We start from the raw sequence: 25,342 nt of genomic DNA, 5'->3' as shown, positions 1-25,342 counted from the left end.
TTAAAACAGATTTTTTAAATAGTTTATGAAACGAGAACTTCGAAAGATTGCATTATTATGCCAGTTATGGATTCTTGCAGAGTTGTAAAAGCACCGCGTAGAAATTTTATGATTTCCAGTTCCTTTTACTAAGAAAAAAAGAAGATATGAAAAAATAGAACGAGGAGAAATACGGAATCGGTGGCGGTGCACGTGTTTAGGAGTCTTTCCTTCGCGGAACTGCATCTTAAATATTCATTAGAGAAGAATTTTGAGTGGATCGTTACATTTTAATGTTCCTTAATGTTCCTACAGCGTTTCCAAGCGTGCACCAAATTTTACAATCTAGTTTAATTTCGTTTCATTACTAGCGCAATTAAAGAAGTTCTTTTGTGATACATTTTTCGTGCAATGGTACATTTTACCACTAGCCCCAGGAGCGTTTAATTGTTTCATTTCCTTTTTAATATTTATCGATGCAATCTTCCCCCGCGTACGTAAGCAACATTCATACAAATGTTTTTCCACAAATTAAATACAAACTTAAGAATGGTTCATAATGTATTCTCCATAAATATTACAAATATTTATTTCACTAACGATTATTATATCTTAATAAATAAATACCAAAAACTTGAGAAAAGCTAATTCTAAGCTCCAAGGTGAATCTAGCAGTAGAATAGAGGAAAGAAGAACATTAAAAAAAGACCCCTTTAACGTGCCCGCATAAATTACTAAATGAAACAATTTTCCAATAGAGAGCCCGCATAATCCCGTCAGCCCCAGATTGAAAAATATAGATCAAACAGTTTGAAGCTGCAATTGAATCTACACAGCTCTAGAAAAAGGAAAAGCAACTTCCTAAATCAGGAGAAACATTGCCAAACCACCGCCTCCATTGTGTTCAAATCAATCATGAACCAACGATGAAAACCAACGTCTTTAATAATTCCACATAACTCAACAAGTTAAACAATTTCCTGCAAGTGTATCCTCACTATAATTTTAACCTACAAAAGAATCTAGCTGTAGAAACAGAATAAGGCAACTCTCTCAAGATGAACATCTCAACATCACCGTCTCCGATATTCCCAAATAAATCAGCAAACCCAACTATCCTCCGCAAGAGCATCTTAATATTCCAGAAGATCGAAGATCAGAGATCTGGAGCGGCAGATTCGGATCCGTCAGACGAACGCAGCCCGAGAAAACCGGGACTGAGGACCGGGATAGAAAAATTCTCATGCGACTGTCGATAGCAGGACGGTAAGGAGCAGCAGGCCCGAGGAACGACGGCAGAACCACCCCTTATAATTCCGTGGGTTTGTATCTCGGCGAACGGCCAAGCGTGCCGGAGATTTCGCGGCTAAGTATACCTCTAGGCTCCGAAGCCCATCGGTTCCCGAGTTAGAGTACATTCGTAAACATATAAAAGCAACGGCGTAGGTATCCGACGCGAAAACCGCACACGGGGCGGCCGTCGTATCTCGAGGGCGAGGAAGTGATAAGGGTGAGCGACGACCGATACGTCATCCACCCTCTGACGTCAGGGTCCAGGCCGGCCACGGGATTGGCCGCGGATAGTCGACGCCCACGGCGCCACCCTCGCGCACGCTACCCGTCTGTATAGCGAGCATTGGTCGACCCGCCCCCGCAGCAAACCACCCCCGCCGCGAGGGGATGGCTGCGTGGGTTTGTACGAGACGAAACTGGGTCAGGCAGACTCGAGGCAGGCCGAGTCAGGCCGAGGCTCGAGAGTCGTCCAGGCGTTTTCGACTGGAAGCAGTCCCTTGGAAACCACCCCGAAGCCCGTCGTCGCTTCATCAGTCTGCCGACGATCCAACCCTTAAGTCCTTCCACCGCTTGGACAGCTTCGACCCCCGTCCGCGAAAGCGACGCCGCTTCCGTCGACCCTTCTCGACGACACCAGACAACCACCAGGAGAACGGATTTGGTGAGTCCCACGCTATCAGCCACACGTAACCCCTAATTGCATCCCCTTTATACTCTCTGTCGCCCTTTCGCGGTTTTTCTTTCGCCAAGTGCATCGCGTTGGATGTCTGCGAGACGGTTCTCTGATCTCGCGGCGGTAACAGGCTGGACGATTTTCTCCTGTTTGGGAAACTGTTCGAGGATCATTGGGGAGCTGCTGCTGAGGGGGCTGATTGTGTGAAATGGTTTTCGAGGCTTCAGTTTTGGCACCAGAGGATTTCGGGAGGGGTTGGGAAATTGTAGTGTGGTAGCAATATTGTTGGGAGGTTTTTTTAGGGGCTAATCAAGGAGACACTGTTAAATTGTAACGAGGGGGTTGGTAAGTGTTTCTCCATTGGAACATAGCTGGAGGATCTGTGGAGGGTTGCAAAGTGCCAAATATCTTTTTAATGTTAACATTTTGATATGCTGCAATTTACTAAGGGGTCGAGCAATTGCATTGTAAAGAAAACATAGTTGCAACGTTCTGATTCTGAAAATAGGAGGAAGGATTAGTAAAATTGTAGTGAAAGGGTTGAGTAATTGAGTAAGGAATAGTTACTGTGAACTGTTTTGAAGTCGACTTTTGTTATGTAACAGTTTATGAAGACGTAGAAAATCTCTATTATGAATAAAAATCTACTTGAAAGATAGAACACACAAGAAAAAAGAGGATTGTTAAGTTCAAGGCGTCGAAAAATTGCACTGCAATTAAATTGATACTTGAATTTTGCTTCTTGACCGAGTAAAAAGATTGTACAGAAAAATATCAAGAAACTCGTATAAGCGTAAAGAATTATATTTGCAACGCTTGAGTTTTGTTGTATGAACATTTTGCTAAGAGTTTAAACAATTCTGAAGATTGTAATTGACAGATAGTAAATAACACACCATCTTAAAAGGATCAATTATCAAATTCCTCGGCCACTGAAAAAACAAAGAATCTGCAAAAGCAGAGTTCAAGAGAGCTATTAAGTTTGGCAACACCTAATTCTGGATATTCGAAATGTTTGAAAATTGAAGTAGCTCGCTCAGACGATCCTCCAACAACTTCCCAAGCCGTCGAAGTCGCAGCTTCCGACACATTCTCATCTAGTGATTAAAGCTATCGCTTCCACGCACAGCTCATTCTCGCTACATTGTTCCCAACTACTTAAAGATGTTTTCAACAGCCATGCAATACTTTTCAATCGCTCGAAAGCATCATTGTATCACGCTTACGAATACCACAACTGTTTTCTCTCTAACTAGTGAATGCTTCGAGAAAGCACGATGATTTTTATTACACTCTTCCTATCGCTGTACTCGCAACTATAACGATCTTTCTTTTTCTATCACTGTTCGATTGAGATGTTATATTGTCAAGTGATCTGTAGTGCCTGGTCTGTCTTCAGGACGATCTCTCGCTTACTTTTCTGGCTCCAAGGACCGGCTCGATCGGTTCGGCGAGCAGCGACCGGCGCGCCGATCTTCAACCGTTTTCTGTCCAGTAAACGAGGAAACGCTCTGTTCGAAAATCGCACTTGTTTAGAGAAGAGTCTACACACGAAAATGCTCTCTGTCCATGTTTCTTCGGTCGCTCGGCCTGCCGTGCTCCTTCGGCGTTTACTCTCGCTTCTTCCGCAGTTTGTGCAATTTTTATGTCTCTGAACGCTCTTGAACGCTGAGAACTATACGAAAGCAGCGCGAAACACTGAAGCGGACACTGTTGTTGATTGTTGTAGGGACTGAGGCGAGGGGCACAAGCAGAGACATGGACAATGTGCAAATGATCGGCACTAAAATCACAGCGATCAAGGAATACTTATATGTAAGGCGTTCCCATCTCGCTGCACGTTCATTCATCTTGTTTCCTACGTTCTTCTTTTAATTATGTTGCCTTGCCGACGCGCTCGACCGAGCCCGAGATAATCACGTGTTCGTTAACGCCACTTCCAAAGCCAATAAGTTCGCACAATGCGCGATTGTTAAAGTTCATTTCGAATTATTCGTACCATATTGTGTCAAGGTTATATTGTGTGCATTTATTTAGAATTTTAGTACGTGCATTGAATCGTTGATACCAAACTCTGCATCTATATGCATTTATTTACAATTTTGACACTGCTCAACGTAGCCTTGGTCACTTTATTCCTACCAGAAATGTGCATCCTAAATTGGAGACATAATTGAACACATAAACAGCCAAGATTTAATTACTGCAATTAATGATTATACCAAATAATTGTTTAGAATTTATAATCCATAGTCGAAGCAGATTTTACAGAGATGCAACTGTGTAAAGATTGTTTCTTCCTTAACGGTCTTTTAATGAACGGTTTATTTTACTGTCTTTTTGATACAGTTAATTTTTGGCCAATTATTTAGGGCTCGATCCAGCCTTGTTTTATATTTTGTAATTTGTCTCGTTGCTAGAAAAGTAATGCTTGTTATACTTTCTCTCTGTCTCTTTCTCTCTCTTACTCTCTTACTCTCTCTCTTTCTCTCTCTCTCTCTCTCTCTCTCTCTCTCTATCTATCTATCTCTCTCTCTCTCACTTTCTCTCTAACAGGTTTCACTTTTTACGAAATCGATAGTAAACGATATTCTCCCGAATGTCAGTAATATGTACGATGAATGTTTCGATGGAGGGCCACGATCTGCTCGAAGGACAGATATTCATTGTGAATTTCAGAACTTCGCCAGGACACACTCGCCCACCAGACTAATGAGTTCCGAGAACACGTACTCGCTCTCCAGGGAGCATTGTAACCTGAAGTATTCGGGTAAGTTTGTGTAACACCATTGAGATGTGTTCGAAGCATGCCTCGTAGACAAATTATTCGATTAAGCAACATGTAATCAGTAGTTGTGTCAGAAATTAGATCTGACCAAATATTATTTCACTCGGTGTCTTGGTGAATCTTTGTGTCTTCGCTTTCCACGTAACCGAATAGCTAGTGTACATCATTTTCCAGTGATTATGTTCAACAAAATAGAGATGCTTCGTTCTGTAAGCGTTGATTGTATTTGTTTGCTTATGTTTATTGATTTCCAGCTGTTTATTGTCAACGTTAACGCAGACTTAGTCAAAACTTTAGATGTTCATTTTGTCCCCGAAACTGATCCAGACGTTATTAAAATTTAAACAACGGGTAATGGTACTTTTTGGCTACAGGCATGTCTGACCACTGGCTGCACACATCCATTTGATTTTACATTCCCTTATTTTTCACGTATACATTGTAATACCCATATAGAACAATATAGAGAAGCTTCATTTCGTTAAGACTCAATTCATGATTTTCTGATTTACATTTATTTATTTATATTTATTTATTTGAAGCTGTATGCGATGAAAATTAATATGGTGGCTTAGTTACTTAATTAATTGATTACTTAATATACTGAATTGATCGCAACCTTAAGAACATAGACATTAACTTCGTTATACAAATATTACCAGAAGTAGCAATGTTTCAATTAAATATTCGGTAGCATTCCTTTTCGATTCAATACATGTCTGACCACAGAGTGTCTGCAGCTACTTGCTTCTAATTTTTCATGAACCCTCTTTACTATGTATATGAAACAAAGCACGGTAATTTCTTCATTGTTTAAGCCTCAGTTAGAAATTCCTCGACTAATATTCTTTCAAATTTATTTGCTTAAAAAATGCCCTGCGAAATGTAGCTCTAGCTTTAACTAATTGAATGTTTAATACCAGTAGACACTTACTTGGTCGCGAAAACGTCAGCGAATGCACTGATGGTAATTTAAACGGCCGGAAACACGCGTTTCCGATTCTACGCATGTCTGACCACAAACCGTCCGTATCTACTTGCTCCTAATTCCCTCATTTTTCACGACCGCCGGGAATACGCATAAACTAGCGGCTATATCGAGGCATTCCCTCGCGTCCCCTAAATTCGGGAGCACCGCGTTGGCTTCTCGAGGATGAAATCCTGGAGTCACAATATTGTCCTGATTTTGCGAGGCTCCGGGTGGAAGGGTGCATAATAATGGCGGATTTAGAATTGGCCTGAAGAGGCTCGTAGTCGGTGAGTGGCTGAGGACAGATTACACGCCGCAGAAAGGGCGGAAGGGTTTGCTTGCCACGGCACTGTGTTTGCTGTTCGGGAAGTGTCGGATGCCGATAAAGGCCCTTTTCATAGTCGAAAATCAATTTTAAAGCGTCCTTGCTGCAAACCGAATATCCATTTATCTCTTCATTCGCATCTATTGAACAATACTGACAAACAACCGTAAACAAACGTACACCAGAGTTAACGTGTATCCTACACGAGAGATTAACCTTCTACCAGTCTCCTACAATTTTGCGATTTGTTACGTAAACGTTGCAATTTTCTTGTATCTCGCATTGCAATTTTGTTACGAATATTTTCTGAAGTTTCAACCGAGTACTTTTTTGGCATCAAATAAGTGTTGCAGGTGAAAACGCGTTGCACCAGTTGGACGAGGTGTTCTTTTAGAGTATACGATCTTTGTTAATGCATCATAGTCGACTGTGGACCTTCAGGCAAATTGAAAATCGTGCGTGTGAAACTGTGAGAAACAAAAGTCATGTGAAAATGTACTTCAACTTTTGATAATCTTGACGTGTTAAAAATACCATAAAGACGTGCGATGATTCTTCCAATGCGTTTAATATGTATATTCTGTTTCTAATTTTAACACATCAAATCTGCAGTTTACAAGCGAAATCGATAAAAACACTTCCGTTAAAAAATTTGTGAAAAACCGACACTATCTAGTGAAAAATATCAAGATACGTCGTGAACCGTCTGGCAAATTAACTTCTAGCAGTAAAACACGGAATCAGACTCGTGAAAATTTGTTTTTTTACACGTGATCCATTAAAATATTTTCAATTTCGTCTGAATCGAAACAAAATTTGATTCTTTTGTTACGAAAATCTAGGAATGAACGTAGTTGAATACGCGCAAGAAGCAAAAATTGTCAATACTCGAGTCAAATTTTGTGGACCAATGTTATTTTCAATGATTAGAGCAACCCGGAGCTGCCTTTCGCGCGCATTACTATAAATTAACCTGGCAATCCCGCGTATAAATCGCTGTAGCTAATTGCCGCGTGTAACAGCCCCTAGAAGGCGCTTTGATTAAAGCCTCGAAGCGAGGGTCCGGTGCATCTGGTGCCAAAACGAGTCTCAGCGTTAAGCCTGCGACCGAGTTGCACTAAATCGCGTATTGCGTATCATCCGTGTCTAATTTCTGCGCGATCGAAGCATCGTTACAGTTCGAGTGTTACACGAACGATAAGGTAAAAGCACCTATTATGGAACGCTTTTTAGGGGGTGTAAAACCATCATCGATTTCAGTACAGCTGAGAAGTGTTATTGTTGAATATTTATACTACCGTTCGATAGATTGATGTTTCTAGACAATGTAATGAACATTGAAATATTTATTTAACGTGAATACAACGTAGTGCGAGTAAAATAGTAAAATACGAGCATGTACAGTTGTCCACAAAAGTATTCGTACACCATTTAAAACGCCTTTTAATAACTATTTTAAAACTAAACTAAATGACTTGAGTTCTCAATTTTTAATTTTTTCATTTCATTCTAAGTAATAGCAGAATTAAAAAAGAAGCTTTTCAGTCAACGTCTAGCAGACTAGTCCTTTTATCATCTAAAAAGAAATTCAAGTCATTTGGTTCAGTTTTGAAAAAGTTATCGTGTTTTAAATGGTGTACGAACACTTTCGTGAACCACTGTACCTATAATGGAACAACGTTTTCGTACCATGTCCCGGTGTTTCAAAAATATGGAACAGTATTTTCTAGCTTAGGAACACTCGTATAGACATTGTTTATTTTACAGCTGATTGTTACATAACAGTGTTCGTACCAGTGGATTTATAGAAAACAATGTTCAAACATATGGGTAGAACTTTCCATCTATTTTGTTATTGTATTATTTATGATAGCGTTTCGAGAAGGGGCCACAATTGTGCGGTGCTACATAATAGGTACTTTTACCATACTCGGGCGACGATTAACCGGATTTTTCGAGTATTTTCCGTCGGTCCGACCTCTATGGGAAGTGACGTAAACCTCGGAAGAAGGAGAGTCTGTCGGCCTTTCGACGTTAGATTGATGGAGCTGGATTAGCTCGAGCACGGCCCCTGGAAGCCGGGGATTTCCCTTGTCTAACCATTGGCTCAGGTCGATTCACCATAAGGCTACGGAACTCCCTTCTTTCTCCATTTGACTCTCATTCGCGTGATTATTGAAAGATACAGCTTCCCCCGGTCGAGAACTGTTTTCCTCCTCAGTTTGTGTCACTCGCAGTTTCTTTTCTCTTCCGTTGAACAGTCTATTGAGAAACGAACTCCAGAATTCTGTGCGAACGTAACCGCGGATGGTTTTATCGAGGCTAGGACAAAGAAGAAATTTATTATCAATCCTTTAAGGTGTTCTTGGTACTGAAGAGTTTTATACGAAATAAAAATATTTCGTGTCATTCTAAGCGGTAGGAAAGAAACAAAGATTGTCTTTCTCTGTTAATGACCCCAATTAGGTGAAGATAATTATTAATATTCTTCAATTATTTTTTAATGTTTTGACTGTGTTCATTTTTATATAGAAACTTTTTTCACAAATGCACAAAATCTGCAGTGTAGTTGTAATGCAGTGGATATATTGCAACATATGCAACTTCTCAAGATACAACAAAATGTGCACAAAAGAATATTTCTATTATTTGTTATTTATTTCTATTATTACTATTAATTTGTATGCAGATTCACGGTCTAATTGCGACAATAGACGTACATGAAAGAATCAGTGTCTTTACTTTTTAATTCACGAAGAAAGTTCGTCGAGTCTAACGAAGTATCGCAACTTTGAAGACTGTGAGAAAAAGAAGCGACGATTTTAGCGACAACAATGATTTCTCCGTTAGATTGTTCGGTTTCCATAGTTAACGTCGCGTCGAAAAGAGAGCTCTGACTTTAAAGCAGTGGACGTAGGAGTCGCTCGTATCTGTTTATTCACGGGATCTCCTTAATGCAATGGGAAACGAAGGGTGGTTTATACAGCGGGATACTTTATGGTTACTCTGCAACAGAAGGACAGTTCAATCTACCAAGGATTTACCAAGGGAACATTGAAATGTCCCGCTGCAAGTTTATGTCGCCTGTATTGGGGAACTTCTGAAATTGCTACAGCGTCTCGCGAACTTGCAATAATACTGCGAGTCCATGCCGTCTCAAAAATTCTCTATCACACGTCAATTACCACAGAGAGTATCGCCCACCAGCATCTAATAACATGATCTAGTCACACAATGTTACAAAACTATTCGATTCTTCATCACTCTGTCTCATCGACACACTGCAGAAATATTCTCAACAAAGAAATTCGACATTTTCGTGTTAAAAAACAGTGCTCATTTGACACTCGGCTGGCACGGCGCGGGTCCATTTCGACCCGGCATTCGACTTCTAGTGATTAATTTCCATCGATTGCAACGAGAAAATCTTTACGCGAATCTGGATAAAGTAGCACTGAAAATATATTTTCAACATTGCAGAACAACTGTCGTGAACTTGAACAATAAAATCATTGCTGTAAAATCATTGCTGATTAATAAGAAACAGTGATGAATTTTTACGGATCAATTAAAGCCGTTGTCCGAGTGTTAAAGCAACTTATGATCGTTCCAAGCACACGTTCATCTTTAAAATAACCGAATAGCCAAGAAGGAAACTGCTACGAGACAAACATTAATACGATGGAAACATGAACAATAGTTTATGCGTGAATGCGTTAGTTGTGCGGGAATTATTCTGCAAGTGCATGACAATGTTTATGAACATAAATAAGAACGGAGGATCGCCGACGAAGAGGCCGAAGAAGGAACAGAACAGTGGAAACAGAAGAGGAGGACGACGATGTGAGATGGTGTCATCCCACCAAACAAGTGAGAGTGTGTCAATAGAGGTCTATACTTTCAATTGTTTGATGAGGTGAAATCATTCTAATAAGTTCCGTTTTCTACGAGGACGTCGGACGAGCCGACGGTAGGTCGATACGACGGGAGCGCTGGGCAAAGAGGCGTTCGATAAAACGGTATCAAATCAATCAATGTCAATGTCGTAGAAGAGATTTCACTTGATTATAACAATTAGAGAGTCACCCTTAGACGATTACGCTAGCGAGCTGTCCGCTTCCAAAAGTTTTCGAATGGTTGCACTCGTCAAACTGTCGAGACTCTTCGTTGATCTTTCTGACTTGTCAATATTTTTATATAAACATGTTATTACTAACTGCGGAAGTTTATGCAAATTTATTGTAACTAAATGAATTTGTCTTTATTAAAACATTCAGTAAATCGACTGCAATTGTTTAATACTAAACTTATCGAGTTCTAAAAATGATTAACACGTGTTAGAAGACTGAATTAATTTGTACTTTTCGTCATTTTTATCATAATATGTGAATGAAAAAATATATTTAATAATTTCTTATGTTAGTGTTCTCAAAATTTAGAAAAAATATATTTAATTATTTCCTACGAAAGTGTTTTCAAAATATAGAAATGATATATTTAGCAATATCCTACGAAAGTGTTTTCTAAATTTAGAAAAAATATATTTAATAATTTCCTACGAAAGTGTTTTCAAAATATAGAAATGATATATTTAGTAATATCCTACGAAAGTGTTTTCTAAATTTAGAAAAAATATATTTAATAATTTATTATTTTCAAAATTTCAATAATTTCAAAGAAAACAATGCGAAAGCAGTCATTACGAGCAGCTCAGTATTAAAGTATGAACTTCTATTTATACTGTTTATCATGAACGCATTAACTTTAGCAGTCTGTAATTATTGCAAAGTTCGGATCACTGCAATAAAGTGAGAGACGGAATAAAATAACAAGCATGAGGCCAGTTGCACTAATCCGAGCCTAACTCTGTTCTCAGTTTAATCTCTCCAGAGATATTCAGTTCAGATATCAGTTCATTGGAAAAGCAGCTCGAAATTTGCTTCGATTGCCCGTGTTTCTGCTCCCAGACATCCTGCCACACAATGCCGAAGGACTCCCAGCGACCAGGGAGTTCCTGATGAAGGTGGTGGACATCCTGCTTGACTTCATCAAGTCGACGAACGATCGAAACGCGAAGGTCCTCGAGTTTCATCATCCCTCCGAGATGATGCAGCTGTTGGACCTTGAAATCCCGGACACCGGTCTGACTCTTCAGCAACTGCTCCTCGATTGCTCCACTACCTTGAAGTATCAAGTGAAGACTGGTGAGTTTAACCTTCGTTAATGTTAATCTGGCAATTAATATTGAAAGTATCAGATATCATCAAAACGATGATCAATAGACTGAGAATTTTGTACGTTTATGACAAAATTTAGTAATGAAGAGTAACGAAGGTATCTGAAGAATTGACGAACACTGTTATTTATTAAAACTGTCAAAGAAAGATTTTATTTAATTCTTGTTTTATGTAATCGATGTAGGAAACTTGTAGTTTGCTTCGATCGAGATTGGGAGAAGAATCTTGTTACATTGTTTTTAATTTATTAAGACCATTAAACGAAGAGGTACACCTTTGTTTAACTGTTGTTCCGTTCGATCAATGCAGCCAATTTTTGTTTCACATAAAAATCGTTGGTCTAATGATGCGTGTAAGAGAATTGAATAAGTTGTTTTAAGAATTAAACGTAGTTGAAAGTGGTGATTAGTGTTATCGATATAATTTTGCGTGAGACGATGGATAATTTATTTCAGAAGGGTGCCGAATTAATATTAAAAGAAGCTATAAATGTTTTCTGAGGTGGCAACATGATTCACCGCTTTGTTGCAAGTATGAAACGTTGGAAAAATGGACGGAAAACGAGGATGATTTCTAACGGGGAATCGCTTAGCCCTGTTCTATCTCGTTTCCCCGTGGCCAAGAGGGCGATAAGCCACATAATTTCATATTCAATTTAGCATACGCTCTCGAGGGCGGAGATAAGGTGACTAGAGACACTTCCAGCCTTTCCGTCCGCTGCAACCCCCAAAATATACACGTTGCCACGTGATAAATGAGTGAGGGGATGCAGCTAACCCACAAAAAAGAAAGAACTGGAAGGCACCCTCCATGCGTCCACGTCGCTGATAAAAATCATAAAAATATTAACAACAACGACAGCGATGTATCATGAGTGTTGACAAAATTTTAATGCACAAAAGATGATCAGTTATTCACCAGGAATCTCACGTTCTCTTCTTTTAATGATTGAACAATTTTAGACGATGATTGGTTAATTGAATTTCTTGCTTTATGATCTTTGCTGCTGTTCCATTGAAAATAAAGTCGTTCCTGTTTTACTGAACATACGGGGTGACAGTCAAGCTGAAATTAAAAGTGCAAGATTGAACTATAAAATCGCAGAAGAAACTGTGTCCAATGAATCATCTAAGCGAGTAATTAAAAATCTGTGCCTGCATTTTCATGCGGCGAAATTGCCTGAAAGAGACTTGGCAACAAATGATATTGATGACAAGTAATTCGATTCCTCCCGATTTTTGGGGGAAGGAGTGACACAGGCTGGTAGCACAAAGCCAGCTACCAGGGTTTCGGCAACAGTGATCGAAAATTTCGGGCGTAGATGTTAATCTCTGGCCGGCTGTCAAGACCGAAGTATCACGGGGCACTGTGCGGCGAAAGTCAACCGCAAATCCCCCGCGAAAGTTCGTTATCTCGGTAGGATTCGATTACCAGCTTGAATAGATGCTAATGCACAATGGAGGAGGGCTAACCACTTAGGCCAGAAATCAGGCCTGTCTGGCTGCGATGCAGACGAGCGGAGGATGCGCGCTCTCTCTCTCCATCTCCTTTTGCTTTCTCTTTCTATTTCTCTTTGCTCTCTCTCTTTCTCTTTCTCCATTTCATTTCGCTCTTTCTCTCTCTATTTGGGTTCTCTTTCATTCTTCTTTGCTCTCTCTCCATTTCCCCTTGTTTTTTCTCTCTCCATTTGGTCTCTCTTTCGCTCTCCTTTGCTCTCGCTATCTCTACTTGCTCCCTCTCTCCATTTCCTTTTGCCCTTTCTCTCTCCATTTGGTCTCTCTTTCGCTCTCCTTTGCTCTCGCTATCTCTATTTGCTCCCGCTTTCCATCTCCTTTGCTCTCTCTCCATTTCTCTTTGCTTTTCTCTCCATTTGGTCTCTCTTTCGCTCTGCTTTGCTCTCGCTATCTCTATTTGCTCCCTCTTTCCATTTCCTTTGCTCTCTCTCCATCTGTCTGCTCTCTCTTTGCACTTTCTTTCCATCCCTTTCTTCCGTCTTCATCTCTCTTTAGTGAATCTCTCCGTTTCTTTCCATCTCTCTTTGCTCTCTTTCTTCGTCTCTCTTTGCTCTTTCTTTCGCTCCATCAATCTTTGGTCTTCTTCTCCGTCTCCATCTCTCTTTTCTCTCCCTCTTTCTTCGATCTCTCCATCTCTCTCCCCGTCATGCACCCTCTGTCGAAGACCGCCGCGTGCACGATATACGCCGCCGAGAAAAACTCGTTATTAGATTATATACCACGGGACCTAGAGAGTATCGCCGATCTCTCGGACCGTCGTCGAAACCGTGAAAGGAGCTGTCCCACCCTACGCGAATCAATTGATTGCAGATACGCTCGAAAATATTTTCGAGGGGACGCTCGATAAGAAACGCCGTCGACGGGCAACGTGAAGCATGGCGTAATAAAAAGAGGAGATACCGGCGGATGATAGCCGCGGCACACGGTGTTGAATAAGCGGTTAGCTTTTTGCTAAATGTTTTGTCCTTCAGCGGTGCCGGTGTTTCATGGCCACTAACTTTTCATGGGGTCGTTTGCCAGACTTCTGGTCTTTTCGCGTTCCTTCCAAATATCTGCATAAAGTCGGCCAAATTGAACTTCTTGATAGAATATAGATGTTTATTTGTTTCAATAAGGTGGCCAACTAGTTTACAGATAAGCAATATGCTTACACTATTGCTGTTTTTGATTAGGGTCGCAATTATTTTTCATTCTATTTTCAACCGATACATTTCTACTTACTTTATCAGTTCTGTGTAGGCTTGAAATAAGTATTATTTGATACTGATTGTAACCGTAGATCATACATTTTAGTGTTTTTAATTGCCATCTAAAACTTCGAATGCAAATGAACATACTTTTGATAGCGATTGATCGAGACGTTGATATTTTTGTGCAAGCTTTTAGGATTTTCGAAAAAGGGACAGGCTATAAATGAACAATAAATTGTGGAAGTATTTCGTAATTCACTTTTGTGCGTTACTATACACGAACACAAAGTATGCAGCTTAAAATTGTTAATCATATTGGTGTGTATAGACCAATAAAAAATATTATCTTGGCATAAGAAAAGTATTAAATTATGATGTTTAGTATTTAGTTCGATGTAGAGTATGATGTTAAATCAGGATCGAAATCTCTCTTTAAATCTTCATAGTACTTTATTATTAACTATTTTTAATATTGTTACGATTGATATAATATTTTCCATATTTTCCATATTTTATTTCATATTTATCTTCATAGAATTTGCGAGTAAAAACAATCACCATCGTTCTGACTTTTGAAAACGCAAGGAAGCATTTTTACATGGAATGAACGAACTGCATTCGCATCGCAGACGACAGATACCGATCACAAAGAGATTCGCGCGAATCTCGATCGATCGCACACGCAATTCGGGCACCGACATCGCTGATGGATCCTTCTTTGTCGGGGATCGACGTGTTTCCGATGCAAAGATTCGTGCGGCAATGAATTTGAATAGATCGAAGACACGGCATGACCTGAAATCACGAGGAAGCATAATTTTCCTTTGGGAAACGTCTTGCAGATATCGGAAATAGATGTTCCAGATCAGTCGACCTGGAAAAATCGGGTTAAATGGACGGGAAGGGAACAACGCAGGCCGCGAATCGCTCTTTTGGCACGTGTGCAATATTGAAAAATAATTAATCGCGCGCCAGTAAACTCTCCGCGGAAACTTCAATTAATTCCGACGACGGGGGTGGAACTTGCAGCCCTCGTTTCGAGATTATTTAATAACACCGGAACTTCTGAAGAGCAACATCCGTAACACGGTTGCGCGCGGAACTTCCTGGCAACTGGGAATATTTCGTTGAAATTGTTTTACAGAGAGAACAATGTAAGTCTTGACAGAAGGGAACTGTATACACAAACGAACTTGATTACACGATTTATTTACTTCAGCTTCCACGATCGATGGTTGAGAATATTTGAAAGTGAGACCGTGCTGGAAATGTTTAATAAAAATTACTGTGCAACAATTAGGTCTTCCTTTAAAAGCTCCTAATATATTCTCATTGGTTTTGTTTAATATTAAAAACCGATTCGATGTGAAAAACAATACAAACGAATACAAGACAGAAAATCGATTTGACAAACTTGGAAAACAGTTAATTGAAGTAATTCTTCGGAGAACGATATAAATTCGAACAATTTACGATTCAGTTCAATCATGTTTGTTCAGTTTAATTTAAAAAAATATTTATACTACCAGGAAGTGAAAAGTAAATTGTCTGAAGGATCTATTTACAAATTAAAAAGAGATTCGTTGAAAGTCAAAAGACAATATAAATCCCAACAAAGATTCACTATTTGTTGTAACGGTTTTCAGTTAGATATAAAAATTATTGGACGCGATATCTGGTGAAGAATCGAATATTGCTAGTTCAATTGACAAAGTGGAAGGCTAAAATTAATGGAGAATGGGGCCAACGAGATTCTCGCCGAAGTTTCGCGCTGTTTTTCCGAGATCGTCGATGAATCGGCGCAAAAAGAACAACGCAAGCGGTGACTGCCGACAAAAAACAGCGTTGTAGCGTTAGCGCACGTGGCACCGCCTGCGCGGAGTGGCGAATTCAATAGGATCGGTGTAATTAAGAGCCATTTCTACACGATTTTCCCCCGGTGGGGTCGAGGGAAATAGTAAATAGGGGCGAGCGACGGGGCTGCTCGCCACTATGGGGCGAAACCCTTCGCGGAGTTTCGGCACGGAAAGCATCGAGTACACCCACCGGAGGAATTTAAATTGGTATCGATAGCTGGCCATGGAATGCAGAAATCGTTTCGTCACGGAATGTGGAGCCAGTTACGTCACGCGACCGGTATTCCAACGTTAACGTCGATGAAAACGGCGGAATCCAATCGGAAATCACTGCCTTGACGCAATCGAGTCGGTAGAAACTGTTCTTTTTTGTTTTGCAAAGTAAAGGGTAATACCGTTAGGGGAAAAGACGTTACTGTAATTTGTTGGTTGCTGAAATGTCGATACATCGTCTTCAGCAGGCCAGTTTATTGGATTCTCAATTGCTGGCTGCTTCAAACAGAAATATAAAGATTTCTTTCCGTTAGAAACTTATTCTATTTTATATTCTTTGGATAATGTTAAGCTGTAATTTGTTCACAATTCTATTGCAATTTGATATCTTAATTTTTAACACGAAGTTCTCAATAAAATACGTTCTGAACGAACGCAATTCTGGGATTCCTGAATGGAATACAATCGAGTGACTTCCGAATGAAACTCAATTGAGCGAATTCTGAATGGTATACAGTCGATTAAATTCTGAAAGAAACACAATCGATTCAATTCTAAATAATATAGAATGGATTAAATTCTGAAAGAAACATACTCGATTAAATACTAGATGACACACGATGGATTAAATTCTAAACAATACACAATGAATTGAATCCTAAATGACACATAACGGATTGAATTCTGAATGACACACAACTGATTAAATTCTGATTTCAACACAATTAAATGGAATTGTAAACACAACCATGATTAAAGTATCACGTCAGAATTAGTTGCGAAATTACATCTGAGGAGCGAATTAAGTTAATAACTTCAATAATTATAAAGTAAAAATCTGAAACTGGTTATTTGATTATCGATTTCATTAACTAAATGAAAGTCTTTGTATTAACAAAATCAATTGTCATCTTCAATTTACTTGAAGAAATTTCATCGCCGGCTTAAAATTCGAGAAAACAATTTCCCAAAAATGATCGCGATTGAATTAAAACGTTTAAAGATGGAACGGAAAATCCACGATGATCCATATCGGCGAAACGTTGTAAAATATGAAGCCGTTCTTTCGGAAGACGTAACAAGATGAATGATCGAAGATCGCGTTCTCTAATAACGCTTAAGTCCCGATCCAAGGCTGGCTCTGTTAGATGCCGAATGTGTTTTTCTTACTTACGAGCGATATGATTGATTGCGCGGCATTAGCGTTAAGCCAGGGTTACACACTTCTCTTCATACAAATCCCGGGCGCCGTAATATATTATCGCGGCCTGCGCCGAGCAGGTTCTCGGCCCCTTTCTCTTTTCCGCTCGAGGAAAACGGCAAATTAGTCGGAAAATGATACCTCCCCCGACGTTGTAATCGCTTGCTAGGGCAGCCCGGCGAAAGAAACAAATCGCGGAAACTATCGTGGCGAACGTCGACGGTTCTACTGTAATTAATACACGTTAATTACGAGACAAATAGATTTCTCGAGCTACACGGAATCATTCGAAAGCATTCTGTGAGTTTTTCTCTACAGCTTAAAATTCTTTCAAGGAATTGACATTCGGTCTTTCGTTCAAGACAAAATAAAATGTAATAATCTTTTGTTGGAATATATTTGAGCATTAAATAAGATGTAAACATGCTGTAATTATTGAACAAATAGTCTCCTCTTATTTTTTATTTTGAGATCGCTGAATTTATATCCAGTCTTTCATAGAAAATGATTAAATAGGTTTCTTAAATCGCGTATATATTATAATGAAAATGGCGAGAGATCTAAATGAACTTAGCTTTGTAATTCTTGTAGAGCAAGGCACTTTTAATATTCGATAGTTTAGTGTTATACTTCGTTTCGTGAAATCAAACATTAGAAACTAGAAGCATTGGCAATTGTATTTCATGCCGTTAATTATTAAAATCGGTGTAAGAATATTAACATCACTTTATTTATTATGTATACGCACAACATTTATTTTTATGCATATCATCACTGTACTGAAAAGAAGAACGAGACATTGTGGCCAACAGAATACAAAAATTGTAGAATATATTAGCAACGTATATGCACAATATTTATTTTTATACATAATACCATCACAGTACTGAAAAGAACAAGAATTTATGGCCAACAGAATACAAATTGTCTTGCACAAAATTATTAAGAAGACAGAAGCACCGATGACTAAGTTTGAGCAAAGTTACAGGATAGAACGTTAACAATAGATTGCCAACTATTTTAGGATGATTAAATTTACTATAGCGTTTGAAGAAGCCAAGGAAAGGACAATAGAAGAGAACGCTTTCGCCTCGAAAATAGCACTTGGAAACAGTTCGAGCGGAGAAGATCGCAAGCGGAACCGAAATCCTCCGCGATCCATTGGATTTAACAACCGAAACTCTATTTTGTCATTGCTCCGTGGTAATGGAAAAGAATCTAAGGGGATCCAGCCGGAAAATCCCGGCGGCTTCCGCGCAGAATTAACATACCCTTAAATCTGCATAATTCGCCAACCGGTCCGGCTTATCTCGATCCATGCGCTGCACTTGTGTTTGTTTTTCCTATCTGCCTCGAAAACGGCCGACCATTGTCGTAACCCATCTTTCATCCGGCCACAAAGCTCTTGAAGTATTATACTGTGCACGAGGATAATTGATCCTCCCACCGCCCACGTTTAATCAAACTTTTGAAACCTCGGTCTATCAGGATCGCACGTTTCGCGCAGTTAAATTCTATCCAGGACTGCACTGTTCCCCCCTTTCACTTTTCCGAATGCTGTGAAAATGTAAATTTTCCACGCTGGAAAATTCGTTCAAGCGATTAAGAGATTACGGTGTGCACAAAATGCAGTTTCAGCAGAAATGTTCAACTTTTGGTGGTTAATAGATGTACTTAAATAGTTTTACGGTGGATAGGCTCTCTGCGAATGTTCTTACAGCTTCTCAAACTTTCTCAAACCGGTCCAGACCTTCGGTGAACCTTTTTCGAGAGTTAATTGATGCTCTTGGATATTTTTGTTTATCTATGTTTTTTTTTATCTTGACATTTTCGAGGTTCAATTTTCTAGCTAGGGCAGTTGTGTAAATAAAATGATGTTCGAACGATTTTCTACACTTTTTCAAATAAAAGGTATTGAGATAGCAGAAGAATGCGTTGACTTCTCTCAATATCGGCATTTCAACCCCCTACAGACTATATTCTTTAAACCAATTATTTCAGACTAAAATAATTGAGTAAATCGATACATAGGGGTTGTTTTCCTCGCAAAATTAAATTATTTCAGCAAGCGTAAAAATTCAAACCGATGATGCTCCACCCTCCCATCATTTTGCAACCCTTTCTACGATATTTTACCGTTCTACCCTTCTGTATTAATGTTTATATCGAAGAGGAACGTTCCTCAGAGCATTTTAGCCACCTCGCTATGTCATTGTTAGCCCGATTCCCAGAATAGTTAGCCAGTAGCGTCATCCCCGAGGATATATAGATCGACATAAAAGTCCACCCCTAAACGCGATATCGGGCAGCGGTATCCGAGCCGTTTGTCGCAGTGTTATTCGCAATTATCTTGGTCTATGGATCGTGGCACGCGTCCGGTCCGGGGTGCGCAACAAGACGTCCACCCCCCGTCTGCCTCCTCCTTTCTCTTTCGCGATTTTTCCAGGAGCGTCGGGGCTCGTGGTTCAACCGAGGGTGGAGGAGGGTCGATGGTCCGAAGCGCCCGCATTTTGCGCGTCACACGCGTCGCTGCGCGACTAGATTGTTTGCAGAGGCTCTCAAACCGACGGAGCACGGAAGACAAACTGTTCCAGTGTCACCGAAGTCGGTCTGCTTTGCGCTAATTTAGGGGATGCGACGAATATCCACGATCCACCAAATGTGCCCCAAAAAACGATCAAGATTTACCGCGTTCGACGACATTTTTCCTTGCGAAGCTATAAAGTTGCATGCTTCAGAAATGTTATTGGCAGACTGCCAATTTTAATGCACTTATGATTATGTTTACATACGTAAAACACATTGCATTTTTACATGGCACTTTAAACAATAATTTACTACTTTTTTGCACGGAGACCGGCAGTCCAGTGTTACATTGCAAAAGACAAATTTTGAGATCGTTTGAGAATGTTTGAGAGGGTTTGATGCAGCTTTGACCATTTTAAAATGGACATTCTCTTGTTCCTTTTCAGAAAACAGTGAAAAATACTTGTTAATTTTTCAGTTCACATACTTTCTATCTAAATAACTGCTTTATTTTCTATCTATCTAATATAACCACTGTCGATCAGAAATTTAATATAAATATTGTATCACTGTATTGGTCCAGCTAATGAAATTTGCCTCATAATTAGGAAAATCGTGACTCGGTTGCTTTTCGACGTGCGCGTGATACATCGAACAACTAAATGATTTTCTCGCGAGAAATTTTGGCTACCTTACAGCGTCCCGGGCGCCGCGCCAACTTCCTCGATCGGAAAATCCTCGGGTTATAGCTCCAGATGGGCCAAGGGGAGCATTTAGCCCTCAGAAGACCGGCGTCATACGTCAATCACTAAGTAATACCGTGAGATTAAAACGTCCAGACACACCAACCCCCGAAAGCACTCGTTCGCGTCACCCGCGCTGCGAAAAGCAACATATTAAGAGAATAGCAGTCTCGCGACTGAAGCAGAGTCTTCGAGGATCCGCTATAGTTATCTAAGGTTGTCAAGGTTATCGAGCACCCGCAGGAGGGGGGGAGAGAAGGTCTTTCGCGGCCGGATATTCAATGGAGTGAATCCATCAATTCTCGGGATCAAGGGATCTACGTTTTTAGAGAACGATAGGACAGCAGTTCGAAGGGTGCGACGGATGGAACCATGTGGATATCCTGCGCCATGGAAAATATTTTTCTATTTACGAAAAACTTCGCGGCTTCTTTCAAGCTTGGCGAAGTTTGGAAACGTTTTATCTGCCCGAACAGGTGTTCAGAATTTAACTGCTCAAAAATGTGGATCCTCGAGCAAAATAAAAAAAATCTGAAGTATAAATAATAACAAAAAATATAATAATAAATTATATATAATAATATATAATATATGATTATATAATATAAATAATAATATAATATAAATAATAATAAAATAAATAATAAAAATCTATATTAAATGTAAATAAAAACATATTGCTTTTGTCAATAACTCTAATAAATTGTGGAAAATGTATGAATATTCTTAAATTCAAAAGAATATGCTTAGAGTTTGACATTTTCCCTGGTCATTGTTATCATAAATGCATAAAACCTGCTAATTATTACATCGTCTATTTTAGTACAAAATAAGAATTATCTCCAAAATCCAATAATTAGATTAGCAATATCTGTTCATTTCTATAAAACTGGTTAAAATTAAAACGTGTTTTCGGTCTCTTAATGGCTGTGTAACTTCAACTGTTAATCTTAGAAAATATAATTTCCGTACAAAATTGATTCGAGACCCAATAATTCGAGAAGCAAAAGTACACAAAAGCTGTCAATTAGAAGTTTCACGAAGCAGTCGCAAAAAGCTGTCATTTGCGAAATGAACACTCCAATTGACGCAAACGTCGCGAACGATCCCATCGGCGGCCGACGAAGGCGTACTGCGAACGCTGCTGAAAATATCGGCGCACTTTGCGGAGCAGAAAGAGCAGAATCCCGTGCTCCGGTTCCCCCAGTTGCATCAGAAGGCAAGCTCCCATCGAACAGAAGCATTAACCCTGATCCTGGCGCGATGTTCAGCAGAGCGGATGACAACGTACTCAGCGAGCGGCTTAAAGCTCTCTTCCCGCTTCCAGCCGGCGCGGCGCGGCGCGGCGCGCCTTTAACGTCCATCTTCGGTGTCGGGACCACGAGCACGGTCTATAATTTTTGGACACGTGCCACGTCAGCATTATTAATTACCCCGGCGCTGGCAACAGACCCCGTGCAATCACCGTCGCGATGCAATTAACACTGTCTCGACACAGAATAATTAACACTGTGACCTAACCACTATCTATAAGTGACTGACACGCGTTGCTTTGGAAAAATGATAAAACTATTAATTATTTAGATATCTCACATTTTCCATAATAGCGAAACGTTCTCCCGACGGCGTCAGCTTTACGAAATCAATCAGCGTAAAATAAAAATTGCGAAACTGGTTATTTGATCCGCAGCTTAGTGTTAACCGCGTTCATGGTAGTCGGGTGATTATGCCAGATTTAAAATCCAAGGAGCGAGGACAGATCACGCGATGCTTCACGGGCGAATCAACGGCTTGAAATCTGGCTTAATCACCTGGCTACCACGACCACGTGTGACTCGCAACGGATTTTTCATCCGAATCGGCGGACGCGATTTTATACCGTTTCGCGTCGTTTATGACACTTCTGTTTAGGGGTTGGTAATTTCGAATGGTTACAGGCCACCCCCACTTCTTCAACCAATTGTCCTGCGGTCTCGATCTCGTCTCGATGGCCGGCGAATGGCTAACTGCGACGGCAAACACTAACATGTTCACCTACGAGATCGCGCCTGTCTTCATCCTGATGGAGCACGTTGTACTGCAGAAGATGAGGGAGCTGATTGGCTGGGGCGGCGGCGATTCTATTCTAGCTCCTGGAGGATCCATCAGCAACCTGTACGCTTTCCTCGCTGCCAGACACAAGATGTTCCCTGCTTACAAGGAGCGAGGCCACTCGGCCATCGGCGGGCAGCTCGTCATGTTCACGTCTGACCAGGTACGACTGAATCTACTCGACACCTATCTTAGCAACCAGATTAATATGGCCGTTATAATTACTTTAATAATTTTTTACTCGGTGTATTCTTTGATTATTTGAACAATATTGCATCAATTTATGGGAAGATTATTAATATTGCAAGTAGTTAAATCGTACAGCTTCGAAATGATTTATTTAGATGTTTGGTGACATAAGGGATAAATCTATGGTTTGTGATAATGTCTTAGAGAACTCGTCGGTTTTCAATTACTCTTGTTAAATTCTCATCACAAAATAACATATTCACCAGCAATCTCATTATTTAAAATTAAATTAAATTATTTTAAACGCAATCGAATATTAAACAATACATTCTTCTACTTATTTATTGTTTATTCGAGGTTCTGAAAATGTTCTACTGAAAGTATCTTTTTCACGACAAGCAAGACCCGATTGAAGTGTCTCGTCATTATAAACATGTTCTACTTATTTAAAGAATCATGCTGATTTTTATTATGCATTTGTATAAACAGTCGAAAGGTACAGGAATTGACAGAGAGAGAATTATACGGCAGATAAAATGTCTTTTAGAAGCATCGTAAGAGATGCTTGTTGATTACTGTTTTATTTTGTCGAATAGTGCCATTATTCCGTAAAATCGTGCGCCGCCGTTTGTGGACTGGGAACGGACAACTGCGTGATGGTACCCAGCGACGATCGAGGCCGTCTGATCCCGTCGAAGCTCGAGGAACTGATTATAGAACGCAAGGCGAGAGGACACATCCCCTTCTTTGTGAACGCCACTGCTGGGACAACTGTAATCGGTGCTTTCGATCCTATCCAAGAAATAGCTGACATCTGCGACAGGCACAAGCTCTGGCTCCATATCGACGTAAGAAAATTAGCATAACCCTTTAGCAATCCTGTTTCAATAATTCCATTCAAATTATCGTTATTTACTTCACATGGAAACATTTTTATACATTGAAGTACCTTTATAGCACTATTTAGAAAAACTGAAACAATTTGCAACTATTGCACTTAAAGATAAAATATTCATTAATCCTAACTTTAGAAGCTTTTCGGTACAATTAAGTACCATTTGCTTCAGAAGAATGTATTCATTGGCCGCTATAAATGATTGCTATTTACCTAAGAAAAAATTAGCATAATTTTGAACCAATCCTCTTTAAAAATATTCCACTGAAATTTGCAATATTTTGTTTCGTAACTTCAGACTCTCTTCGACAAGAAAAAGTATTTATTCTAGAAGAGACAATTTATTTGCCACTGTAATCAATTAAAAACGATTCACGTCGACGCAAGGACGAAATAAAATAATCAGTTATTTTATTAAAATTTAGCACATCTGTTTCACTTAACTGTAGGCGCTTTTCTGAACGTCGAAAGTAACATTCGCTCGAGCATGAAACATTTTCATCGATCGTCCCAAGAAATTCGATAGAATATCAAGATCTTATTAGCAGTGACACGAGCGCTTACAACTGCGAAGTAGCTATTAAAGCGCAAGGCGGGGGGTGGTGGGCAGCATGTGTCGAAGCTACGAAGGGACAACAGAGATTTCCACTTAGCCAGACAGCTTATTCAAATCGGTCCGTCGTTCGAACGATAAATGCCAAACGCGTAAGAGCCTTAACGTTAATAATAAACGTGAGAAACGTCGCCGGTTCGACCAGAGGCAATTCCATGGGGGTCTAAACAGGGAATTCAGAATTCTCTGTATCCGGGCTTTACAAGTCAACGCTTAACCGGTTTCTCTCTTTTTCAACGTTTACAGGCGGCTTGGGGTGGTGGACTGCTTCTCTCCAGAAAATACAGGCATCCTAGACTGACCGGCATCGAACGGTGAGTCCCGAATTGTTTATAAACAACGTTCGACGGGAGACCGATCGATCCTGCACCCTCCTCTCTCGATCGAATTGAGATACCTCCGCATGTGTTCTCCGCAGGGGTGCCCTAATCCTCGCGCTTTTATAGTTTATTGAGGCTTAGTTTGATGGAGTCACTCAGGGAAAGAGGCGAGCTCGAGTACGAGAGCCTTCACGCGGTGAAATCGATAAGTCCTTGCGAGATGGAGCTCGGAAAAATTACTTTGCATCTGAATGAGTTCTCGATAGAAGCATATAGCGTCCTCTGAAAGAGCTTCGTATTAGTTTTTAGTGGCCTTGGCAGATTGATTTTTCTCTCCTCAATTTTTAAGGTCACGAGTAACAATTCTAATCCTCTTTTCGGTATTCTTTTGTAGAAATTCTCTCTTCTTTCTATTTCGAACTATTGTCCAGGGTTGTGTAAAAGACTTGAGAAGTGTTCTGCAGATGGTTGTGCATTTTGCTGCCATGAGGAAGTTTTTGGAGACACAAGTAACAGTTCTACTCTTTTATTTTCGCTGGTTTCGTAAGGACACTCTTTTCTCTGTATTTCGAACATTATACGGTTGTTTAGATCTGTGCAAAACAGTCACAAAGTATTCTGTAGATAGCCTAATATTTTCATCAGAACGTTTTTGAAGACACAATTAACGATTTAACAATTTGAGCTTTACTTTCTTCTCTTTATTTTGTTCAGAGCTCTGCAAGT

The 25,342-nt window shown here is 39.9% G+C and overlaps 1 protein-coding gene across 2 annotated transcripts in view; it reads left to right on the top strand.

Annotated features, from left to right (window-relative positions):
• The first annotated feature begins 1,644 nt into the window (after window positions 1-1,644).
• The window catches only part of Gad1 (glutamate decarboxylase), a 41,191-nt gene continuing 17,493 nt past the window's right edge, over window positions 1,645-25,342 (top strand). The window contains exons 1-7 of one of the 2 annotated variants that reach the window (XM_033478123.2): window positions 1,645-1,933; window positions 3,675-3,760; window positions 4,625-4,715; window positions 10,996-11,232; window positions 22,446-22,762; window positions 23,385-23,636; window positions 24,543-24,610. In XM_033478123.2, coding sequence (XP_033334014.1) covers window positions 1,660-1,933; window positions 3,675-3,760; window positions 4,625-4,715; window positions 10,996-11,232; window positions 22,446-22,762; window positions 23,385-23,636; window positions 24,543-24,610 — 1,325 coding nt within the window. In that variant the 5' untranslated portion in view covers window positions 1,645-1,659. The remainder of the gene's footprint in view (window positions 1,934-3,674; window positions 3,761-4,624; window positions 4,716-10,995; window positions 11,233-22,445; window positions 22,763-23,384; window positions 23,637-24,542; window positions 24,611-25,342) is intronic. The other variant, XM_076521288.1, reaches the window with a different exon arrangement.

This window comes from Megalopta genalis, chromosome 4 (assembly GCF_051020955.1).
Source record: "Megalopta genalis isolate 19385.01 chromosome 4, iyMegGena1_principal, whole genome shotgun sequence".
NCBI lineage: Eukaryota > Metazoa > Arthropoda > Insecta > Hymenoptera > Halictidae > Megalopta > Megalopta genalis.
The sequence above is the reverse complement of the archived record's forward strand: the minus strand, read 5'-3'. Positions and strand labels throughout refer to the sequence as shown.